Consider the following 11,647-nt stretch of genomic DNA (forward strand, 5'->3'; position numbering starts at 1 on the left):
GATGTATGATGAAAAACCAGCATCAAATATCCTCAGATGCCATGAGGAATGATCTTGTAGGGAACGTAGTTTAATCTGCACAATGATTCCGAATTAGGGGGAACATCGTTTCGGCCGGAGGGGAGCCATTTCTAGTGGTTGTGAATAGCTTCAAAATGTCCGACCTTCAAGACAGATTCCACTTTGATAGGGTTCGAGGTTATTGATCGCCCTGGCGAACTTCTTCGTCTGGTAACCCAACGTTCCTCCTTCGCTTCTTCCTCATTTCCACTACAGCTACGGTCTTATCGGCCCGAACGGTTGCGGAAAGTCCACTCTACTCGCGGTTATGGCCAACCGCGAGCTACCCATACCGAACCACATAGATATTTTTCTACTTCAACGAGAAATGGCACCGAGTGATAAAACAGCACTCCAGTGCGTGATGGAAGTGGATGAAGAACGACAGCGGTTAGAGCGCGAAGCCGGAGAGCTAGCCGCACGTGAAGACACGGGTAAGTCGTCATAATTACTGTCATAATGACTCCATATTTTGTTCCGGGTTTATTCACTTACTCGAAGTAAGTGGGGCGAGATGGCTCAAGTGGTTAGAGCGCGAATTTACTGACCGGAAGGTCCGTGGTTCGAACCGGACCTCTGCCTCTCGACTTCCCCTGTCTAGGCCTGGGAAACCTGGCAGTATCCCAGCCCTCGTGTTTCCTTCGGGTGGCGCGGCAGCTAGTCAACTGAAGGATGTTACAGTTGGACGATTTTTTTGCACCCCCGACAGCAGTTATGAGTACGCAACTCATCGTTCCATAGACTGTCTAATCATAGTCTTTATGCCGATCGCGCCATACAAACCTAGCTTTAATGTAAGATTTTCCATTGTGTTGATATGAGCTGTGGTTCAATCCGGTCTGGTCGACTTTACTGAATCTTCCAGTTACCTTTCTCCATCACCTGTGTATTTCATGTGGTCAGTCGTAAGGCTGAACGATATTCCGCTGCTTCTAAAGGACAAACGAAAGCCTTATCCGTTTTCTGCACACCGGGCGCCCAATTTGCCAACAATGAGTTGGATGAAAATATGACATTGGTAGCTCAGGCTTTTCGGTTATTTGTAGAGTTGTTTTCTGTTGGACTCAGTAAACAACTCAACCATCAGTGTTGAATAGATCATTCTGCATTCGGTTCGGAGGGTCATTATGAACGAATACCTACACGGGAGGAAATCGGCACAGCTGTCTCGCACACAATGCATTCCATTGTAGGGATCTGACCGCAAATCCTCCTCAGCCCCCGAAACCAATCGAAACCAGCGCCGTTGATTCAGTAGGACTTTTTCATCGACTTCGATGGGGGAATTCCTTTTCTATATGTCATTTTCAGTGTGTTCCTTGTGCAATTACTTACTGCCTGTGATGCTCCGAAGCGTTTTGCGACGGGTCACAGAACTGACATAGTCTTCCGAATGTGACCATTTACCGAGACCATCTTGTGTTACCTTATTGTGCCGAGTAATCCAATATGGTCGGTTGGGATCAGAAAAAGAGAACCTAGAATTGCTAGCAAGACTAAATGATTGCATATATTATTGGCTTCACCTACAGTCACTTACCCACCCGACGAATTAAGTAAAATAATTTCCCTATTGATGCAGAGAAGCCGTAGTACTCAGATGCACCGTGTTTTCACGGAAATTACCTTTTGTATGGTGAGTAAGCTGATGACACCCCATAGATTGCGATGGCTTCGTCACACGCTCCGCCTGCCAGTAACCCGATTTATCTGAGTAGCCTCGTGCTTCTGGACAAAACGAGCTAAGGGGCCAGTCGAAGGTCTGCGTTGGTGATTGCCTTGGGCAGACGAAACTATACCAACTCGAACTGCCATCCACCGACCATGTAACGTAAAGCTGATGGTAGTTGTTATTCCTTGAGCTCAGTCTGTTTACCCTTCTGGATCGCTTGCGCCTTGAAAGTACCAACCAAAGTGTAATTTTTCAACGCAAATGTGTGCGACTTTCCAAGTGCTTCATCCGGATCCAGCCGTCCATCTCGGTTGTAAGTTCAGTCGACGCATGCTGGTGAAGTGCTTAGTATCACAAATTACCGACCCGTTTGGGATAACAGTCATCGATGAGGCCACACTGAGGTGCTTAGATGTGAGGTGCACTAAACTAGATCCGTATGTTCTATATAGTCCCTACTATAAAGCAGGTGAGTGGCCAGATGGTTCAGTGGTTAGAGCGTGAGTTTGCAGACCAGAAGGTCCGTGGTTCGAAGCCGACCTCTGCATCTCGACTTCTTCTGTCTAGGCTTGGGCCATCTGGCAGTATCCCAGCCCTCGTGCTTCCTTCGGGTTCTGTGGCAGTTGGTCACCAAAGGGGTGCTACAACCCCAAGAGCAACTCCAATTGTCTGGTGTAAAGTTCCTTGCATTATGATCTTCAAACATGTAATCGTGAGCTTTGAACTTGCCTGTGTGTCCCTAGTGTTACATGTTGTCAAATCCATGAAGACACGTACACCAAGGTAGACGTTAGGGAAGTATCCCGCTTCACTATCGGTGTTCCCTAGGGTGAGCTTACAGTAATCAGTGAGGCTTATCACCACAACTACTATTTTACCCGTGTTTTGAAATGGTTTTCAGTCCCAATGTGACTTATTTTTGTGTCCATCTTGTGGCACTTAAATTTCTTTAGACAGCTGATTTGGCTTTGAGTAGATTCCTCAGATGCCATGAGGAACAATCTCGTAGGGAAGATAGTTTACTCTGTACAGTGGTTCCGGATTAGAGGGAACATCGTTTCGGCCGTAGGGGAGCCATTTCTAGTGGTTGTGAATGGCTTCAAAATGTCCGACCTTCAAGACAGATTCCTTGTTTGAAAGGGTTCGAGGTTACTGATCACCCTGGCGAACTTCTTCGTCTGGTAACCCAACTTTGATAGGGTTCGAGGTTATTGATCGCCCTGGCGAACTTCTTCGTCTGGTAACCCAACGTTCCTCCTTCGCTTCTTCCTCATTTCCACTACAGCTACGGTCTTATCGGCCCGAACGGTTGCGGAAAGTCCACTCTACTCGCGGTTATGGCCAACCGCGAGCTACCCATACCGAACCACATAGATATTTTTCTACTTCAACGAGAAATGGCACCGAGTGATAAAACAGCACTCCAGTGCGTGATGGAAGTGGATGAAGAACGACAGCGGTTAGAGCGCGAAGCCGGAGAGCTAGCCGCACGTGAAGACACGGGTAAGTCGTCATAATGACTGTTAGGCAATTACTTTCATCCACTCCTAAACAGCTACCTTGTTTCGACTCCATATTTTGTTCCGGATTTATTCACTTACTCGAAGTAAGTGGGGCGAGATGGCTCAAGTGGTTAGAGCGCGAATTTACTGACCGGAAGGTCTGTGGTTCGAACCCGACCTCTGCATCTCGACTTCCCCAGGTTTGGGAAACCTGGCAGTATCCCAGCCCTCGTGCTTCTCTCAGGTAGCATGGCAGCTAGGCACCGGAAGGGTCTTACAGCTGAACGATTTTTTCTATTTCATCGTGAAGCCCCTCTTTTCTACTGTCCTGTTCATAGCCACGGACTTCGGTCCACTGGTAATTGTCTTAACGTTATTTTGATCGTGAATTGTGATAAATAGTAGCTATTACCTCAAAATGTTGCTAACTCAGCTACACTGAAGAAATTGTGAGAAATTGTTTAGCTGTAGCACCCTTTCGGTGCTTAATTGCCATGCCACGCGAAGGTTGCAAGAGGGCTGCGATACTGCCAGGTTGCACAAGACTAGACAGGGGAAATCGAGATACAAAGACAGGGTTCAAAATACAAACTTTCCAGCCATTCAATTCACGCTCTAACCACTGATACATTTTGCTTGGCTAATCATCCCCTCATTTAGTGGATCTGGTGTTATGACTTGACTTGCATTGTTTGTCTTTGCTCGTCCTCAGTGAAGGACACTCAAGGATGGAGTAGTTGCTTCGTCGTCCACCACGTGTACGTTGACTCCGGTTGATGTAATTTTGGCCACTAATAAACAGGAGAACAACGATTGGAGAATACAATGTGGTGAGGATGACCGCCTTACCACCTGGTGATAGTCAGCATAAGTGATTGGGAAACCGGGATAGCTATTTACATTACTGAAAGGTATATTGGCAAATAAACAAATCGTTCAGTTGTAACACCCTTTCGGTGCCTAACTGCCATGCACGGGAGCTGAGATACTGCCAGGTTGCCCAAGCCTAGACAGAGGAACACGAGATGCAGAGGTGGGGTTCGAACCACGGACCTTCCGGCCAGTAGACTCTCCCTATAACCACTTGGGCCATCTCTCTCGCTATAACCACTTGGGCCATCTCGCCCCAGGTATCCTCAGCCGTTGACGTCCTCAACCAGTCAGATGGCTGCTTCAAACGGGACAACTTCATCGATGGGTTTCATGCTAAGCTGGGAGCAATCTGAAGAATTGTTCTAATCAGTGGTTAGTTAAAGCGGTTACCTGACGTCTCTTAAGGTAGGACGACAAAAAACTGTCGAAAATGGCAGCCAGACAATGTTTCTGTACCTTTAGTAATTGCATCATGAGGCGGCCCCGGGGTAAATCCGTATTTTCCCGGGTTGCGAAACCAGTTCCTCCAGGCACATCAGTGTATGTGGAGTCAGGGGTGCTTCCTTCTTCCGAGTAAGGAGGAACTTGAAAAGATAGACCCCAAAAACCTCACAATGCGACCACCCAACCCTTGGCCGTGACTGTCACTGCGTTATCTGAGGTCATTGAAGTATAAAACACTAAGTCTTATCGAAAGCCGTATTAGCGCGCGTCTGATACGCATGCAATACCAGGAGTCCGACGCCTATGCTTTATTCCTTGAACCTTTTGGGCAAACCAACCCTTCTTACAGGCTATCAGGTCTTTGGTTCAAGGCAGTCCTCATGGAAAACCTACCGAGCGCTGCTTTGTGGCTCAAACTCCCGACTCAGAGGATTGGAAGGCCCTAGCCTCTAATTTCATTGTTTGTCAGACTTCTGAGTCAAAAGGTCAGGTTGGATCACCTCATCTGACCTGGACAACTGCTAAGTGTCATTCGCACGTGCAGCGATTCCACAGGTTCCGCCAAACCGCTGCCATGTGCGTACACTTACCCAGTCGAAGAACTGAATATAGCCCTGGTACACTAAAGCGATCTTTCTTACACTGTGGCTTTCAATGTCCGTTCCCTCTGTCAAATTAAGCAACAAGCATCCCTTACTCTGGCCTTGCTCTCGCCTTCTGTCCTCGAAGTGTATTGTTCCTGATTATTGCCTCCGGCAACGGACTGATGATATCTCTTCGTAGCATGATGACGAATCTTATGTAAGTTAGTCGCCATGGTCGGCGAACAGGTGAACAAATAATGAGTCAACCTAAAATAACTTCAAAGTAAATCAGCTGATCATACTTCGTGTGTCACGTGCACTCCATAGTCTAATGACTCTTATTCATCAAAAAGCCATTTTCAGCCCCCCGCGTGTTGTCGAAGCAGCCCGAGACTGGTCCGTCCGTGATTAGGACAACGAAGTGCTGAAGACCCTGCTATTCGACTCAGTCGCGTTGGAAACTGCCAGATGGAGGAGATTCATGGATGAGAAATATCAATAGTAAAGGTGTTTCATAGATGTTGCTCAGTCACGCAGCCAACGATGACCTTTCACCAAGGATACTACCTTTAATGCGTAGATCTCCCACCAACACCAGCAAGTTGATTAGGCTATCATCTTAACTGTCATCCTCTCTCCCGGTCGTCGGTGCACCCGCTCAAAGCATGTTAGTTCATGATTCCTAGCTGAACCCAACTGTTAATCAGGAAGAGTAAGCACAAAACCCCGGTTTTTACGAACACCTAAACGGCGCTTTTGTTCGTGTTCCTCTTTTATACAGAGAGTAGTGAGCGTTTGGTCGAAGTATACGAGCGTTTGGAACATTTGGATGCAGACAAAGCAGAAGCCAAGGCTGCTATGCTCCTTCATGGTCTAGGATTCACAAAGGAGATGCAACAGAAGCAGGTAGGTTTTTCTGTCCTTCATCTTGCTTGATTCATTTCTCCACGAGTCGTTCCCATCTTTTCCCCACACACCCCCCCTGATTCAGCTCCTCTTTTCGCTTGGTATCGTCATCACTCGGCCCATTGTTTTTCCGGAAACGGTTCGAGAGCTTAGCTCAGTAGTTAAGGAATGGACTTCCTGGTCGGAAGGCCCGTGGTTCGAACCCAGCTTGTGAGTCAGGATGTCTCTTGTCTAGATTTGGGTAACCTGACAGTGTCTCATCCTGGGTGCTTCCATCAGATAGCTAGGGAACTAGGCGCCGGTTGAATGTGCATCTGGACGATTATTATTATATTTTTGCATTTTTAGTAAAATGGTTCAGGCTCCGAGTTGGTCCGGTACCTTCCAGTAAGACAAGCCATGCATCCGTATTTTCTCAGGATCGCCTATTGCGCTGTCACAGTCTCGTCAACTGCTCACCGTCTTGTCTATGAATTATTCCAGTTTGTAACAATTTACTCGGAATGTATGTAGTCCAAACCCTATTCCGCTTTCTCCTGTGACATTGTTTACAGGTCAAACACTTCAGTGGTGGTTGGCGAATGCGTATCGCGCTGGCTCGTGCCCTGTTTGTTCGACCAGCCCTACTTCTGCTGGATGAGCCAACAAATCACCTCGACTTGAATGCCTGTGTGTGGTTGGAACGTGAACTGGTCAACTACCCACGATGTCTGGTGATCATATCGCATTCACAGGATTTCCTCAACGGTGTTTGCACGAACATTGTGTTGATGCACCGGCACAAACTCTCCTACTTTTCGGTGAGTTGATAGCAAGGTTTCCGTCAGATACCACATCTGAGTTGTTCCTAATTCTTTGTAGAGCTTCATGCACATTTTGCTATGTTCCAGAACCATCAACTGCAGTCATATGACACATTGCCACATGGTAGCCTGGAAACTGCTACCGACCATTAGGACTAGTTGAGAGTCGCTTCATCTCTTGTCAAGGGCTTCCTCACTGGGACCAACCAACCTCTACATCCATATCCACTCATACGAGGCTCGCTTAAGAGTTCCATTATCACAATATATCCATCTTCTCCAGCGTGTAATTACACACTGCTGAAATCACATTGTTGGGTGCTCACCATGTTTACTCAGGAAATGTATTGCTGTGTTAAACAGGATCACGGTAACTCGATGTGTAGCGATTTATTCACAAGTTGGCTGATTCATAGCTTTTTCTGATATGGCTTTTTGGGTATTTTTTTCCAGGGCAACTACGATCAATATGTTCGCACTCGTCTTGAATTGGAAGAGAACCAGATGAAGCGATATAAATGGGAACAGGATCAAATTTCTTCCATGAAGGTGAGTGAATGGTTTGAGTTTCGATTAGGTGCTGATAGTTATTCACGCAATCATCACATTACTGCTGTACTAGGTCTCCATTGTCGAAATTGTGAGCTTGATGAAACTTGTTACTTTGAAAGAACGACTTCAACAATTAGCTGTCGGTAGATATGTGTGGGTATGTGCATGTGTATTTCGTTCATCTGTAGCACCCTTTCGGTGCCCAACTGCCATGCCGCACGAAGAGGCACGAGGGCTGGGATACTGCCAGGTCGCCCAAGCCTAGACAGGGGAAGTCAAGAGGCAGGGGTCGCGTCCGAACCACGGACCTTCCAGTCAGTAAATTCGTGCTATAACCACTTGGTCCATCTCTCCCCTCAGTGTGTGTATTTGGACCCACACTGTTGGCTCAAGCGTCCACAGAGACCGTCACTTACTGGCATCCACACGGTTGCACATTCATGCTGGGTTCGTAGCATAGATCTTGTGCCATGCATCAAGGCCTTCGCCAGAGGCCTACCATGACCTTGTTTCGCCATAAACCGTGTACGTTTGAACGATGGTTTTCGGGGCATACAAACGATGGTAGTTCAGTCGATCGAGGCTGTTATACTGTCTTGTACATGTGTTCGACTATTGCTATCTACACCTAGTAAGTACAGTTTTCTATTTGAGTTCATATCACAACAGCAAGCCGTCTGACTAGGGTGTAAAGCGCAATGTAGCCGAGTACTCAGGGCTTATTTATTCATCATTATCAGTGGTGCAAACTGAATTGACTTTAGTTTACTCTTTGTTAACTTCACTCTTACTGACTACGTAAAGTGCCATAAGCCGTGAGACAGCTTCTGTTCGCAGCCGACCTTACTGTTGCTCTATCTAGTAAGTTCTACCACATGCATTTCAGGACTATATCGCCAGATTCGGTCATGGTAGCAAGAAACTGGCTCGTCAGGCGCAGAGCAAAGAAAAAGTCCTACAGAAGATGCTGTCCGGTGGACTTGCCGAACGTGTACAAACCGACAAAACGTTAACGTTTTACTTTCCTGACCCTGGTATCATCCCTCCACCGGTGATCCAGGTGCAACAAGTCAGTTTCCGGTATGCGCCGGGCAAAGTAAGTTCGGTTTTCACTTTGTTGTTCCGTAAGTTTTTTTCTTCACGGATTTCACGTTTCACAGCACCAACTGAGGGACTTTTACAAATTCCACCGACTTTTGTTTTTCTGCTGGAACCCGTTCTTTGCGTCTTTGAGGTATTTGACGGCATCGGAAGTGGTGGGCACCACTAGTAAATACTGCTACCTAACTGGCATTCATCTTTGAGGAAGAATGTTCTTAACAGAGGTTTAACGAAGAGGGGGGCAGTGGTGAGGAAGGAAAGGAAAACGACCACTATCAAGGTTCCTGCAGCTTCAAACGGTAACAAGATAAACATTCCTAAGCACTGTATTGGTGTGAGAAGTTCTGGTAGGGTCCAACAAAGCGCCGAACCAATTTTACTTATAAGCAGTTCTACTAGGGCTTGACACCAGGGTTGACACTGGTACCGGTTACGAGCTATTTTGTGTAGGGACTCCAATCCAAGAAGATGCGGTCTCACAACACTCAATTTGAGAAGGGCAGTGTGTATTTCACATTACCGCGGGTCTCTGGCCCACAAGAGTTCGAAGTAGAAAACGGTAGACGGTGTCTAAGTATACGTTGTCATACTCCAGATGGGCTTGTATGAACCCCTTTCAACGATATTGGGAATTAAAATGTCTGTTGCTATTCAGTCATTTGATCAATATTGAGCACTACCTATTAGAGCGGTGGAAATCGCACAAGTTATGTCAAAACCTTTGGACAGAACAAAGCAGGCATTTCTATCAAGTTGTTTGGACAATCAATCAGTCGTTCAACTGTAACACCCTTTCGGTGTCTAGCTGCCATGCCACCGGAAGGAAGCATGAGGGCTGGGATACTGCCAGGTTGCCCAAGCCTAGACAGGGGAAGTCGAGAGGCAGGGCTTGGGTTCGAACCACGGACCTTCCAGTCAGTAAATTCGCGCTCTAATCACTGAGCCATCTCGCCCCCCATAGAACTGAAACATGAGACGGCCTTTGTGCAGCGCATTCAGTTGAAGAATATCAGTTGAGTCTCCCGTGGAAACTAAACTGACTTGCAAATGAGTGTATATTGGCACTTGCTTTAAACTTGCTATCTTCCACCCCCGCTTACCAGTCTCTTCACGTCTACCGTCTGCAAACTATCACCTGTAACAATTCCCAGTTGCTATAACTCTTTAATCGGCTCGTTTCTGAACCAGTCCCATTATCCTAATTCACTTCTGAATTGCTTATATACCATTTTGATTGATGTCTTCACCTTATCGTATTTAGAATTGGTGTAGTGTTTTCATGTGATACTGGTGTCAATTTGTGCACTGAAAACTTACCTCATCCATAGAATGACCTGATTGACCTGACTTGACTAAATTATCTTGAGGGCTTCGGTCACGCAGAGACTTTATCGTAGCGTGGCGGTTTGTGTACTGTGGGTCTCACTTTGACAACCGCAGAGTCTTTCATACCAGGTTGGTCAATGGATGACACGTACCTGGTACTCTCTAGGTTGACGGTTGGAACAGGCACGGCAATTTGTTCCTTGGAAATAGTACTACTGTACCAGCGTACTTGCACCAAACCGCGGCTCTACGGTCAGGCTTTTGAGCCAAAGGTTTTGGATGGGATGCTAAGCTTCCTCCTATCTAGATGTGGGTACCCCGACAGTTGCCAATCTCGCGTACAACCATAAAAGTCATAATTAAAAATGCCACATTGGTTGTGGCGTGGTGTCTCAGCCAGGAGGCCTTTCCTGATGAATAGAACGGAACGGGTTAGCGAATACGGGCTACATGTGACGCCACTCTCAGTTACTACCAACTTTAAAGTAGATAGGCGTACGTAATTGTATTAGAGAGGAAGCTGCACTTCGTCACACTTTTGAACGTCATCTCCCTCCTGCTCGCTGCACTTTATCGGTCATGTGATGACGAACCAGACATTCAAGCCGACTGACCTTTGCAGCTCACTCGACAGAGTTCGCACTTACCAGGAAGGCCGTTCGCATGTCGAAAGTGGTTTGGACACACGGTTTGTTGGGCGAAAATACCAACCTGACAGGAAAGGGAATACGAATGATAGGCAAGACCTAGCGCCTCGTGTCAGAAGCAGTTTTTGTTCTCGAAGCGGGCCGCTATTTGATATCGTTATGCAGCTTCCCTGTGAGTGCCTTTCATCTTACTGCTGCATCACGGCTCCATCGCCATTTGAGTTTAATCCAGTCGCACATGCTCTTTGTTCCTTCAGCCTTGGATTTACCGTAACCTTGATTTGGCCATTGACCTGGATCGGCGAGTTGCCTTGGTCGGTCCGAATGGAGCCGGCAAATCCACTTTGTTGAAGCTAATTGCAGCAGAGGTACGTTTGTAATTTCATTGATTTGACACAATGATCCGCCCAAACCCCCCCCCCCCAGTACATGTGCCCTTTAATTTCAACTTTTTGGCTCCTCAACTAGACTAATTCTACTAATCGGCCGGTGTGAAACAGCAGTCGATTCCAAAAGGTTGGGTTACTCTAGGATTTAATGAAGCTTTTGGAGTTTGGATGTGCGTGGCGTGCGTTGGCCAATGTGTCATCTGGGATCTTTAACATCAGCTGCGGCCTCTGTGATCATTCATGGGATAACCAGTCTTACTAGTGTTGGCTGAATGCTAATAAAGTTCAGCCACATGAATACGCTACCAAGAGTTCCATGTGGCCCTTGCTACGGTCAAAAGTACGATGTGACTGCAGGCCTGGACTAGACGTGGCCGCAGTGTCACGTGATAGATTTCTGGACCGACCGTCTGAATCAGGCCCCCTTTCCAGATGGGACAAGAGGGAGCCTAACGGCGCGCTTTTCGTTTAGGTAACTTTACAAGAATGCCCGCCACTCAATGCTTTTTCCGGTCTAACTGATTTGATCGTCGCATCTCAGTCGGTGAGATGCAAAGTGATGTAGATATTTGGCGGACTCTAGCAACTTGGCACTGAGCTCCACGAATATCCAATGTTCTCTTTTATGTATTTCCTTCGTGGAGAGCACGCAAGTTGTGCATTTGGTTACTGGTCCGTTAATCGAACCTGCGATTGCTATTACATAATCGATATACTGTTAATTTTAGTTTTGGCGCTCCACCCTCATTTGGTTTTAGTTGATTGGTTAAACAAGTACTCTAGATTAT

General features: G+C 46.8%; 1 protein-coding gene across 1 annotated transcript in view; it reads left to right on the top strand.

The window, feature by feature from the left end:
- T265_09714 (hypothetical protein) overlaps window positions 1–11,647 on the top strand; it is a gene marked incomplete at both ends in the record, with an annotated part of 22,491 nt that overhangs the window by 3,495 nt on the left and 7,349 nt on the right. The window contains 6 exons of the mRNA XM_009175875.1: window positions 3,018–3,235; window positions 5,917–6,041; window positions 6,596–6,841; window positions 7,298–7,393; window positions 8,283–8,492; window positions 10,728–10,838. Of these exons, the coding sequence (XP_009174139.1) occupies window positions 3,018–3,235; window positions 5,917–6,041; window positions 6,596–6,841; window positions 7,298–7,393; window positions 8,283–8,492; window positions 10,728–10,838 (1,006 nt within the window). The remainder of the gene's footprint in view (window positions 1–3,017; window positions 3,236–5,916; window positions 6,042–6,595; window positions 6,842–7,297; window positions 7,394–8,282; window positions 8,493–10,727; window positions 10,839–11,647) is intronic.

This window comes from Opisthorchis viverrini (genome assembly GCF_000715545.1).
Source record: "Opisthorchis viverrini unplaced genomic scaffold opera_v5_305, whole genome shotgun sequence".
NCBI classification, from domain to species: domain Eukaryota; kingdom Metazoa; phylum Platyhelminthes; class Trematoda; order Opisthorchiida; family Opisthorchiidae; genus Opisthorchis; species Opisthorchis viverrini.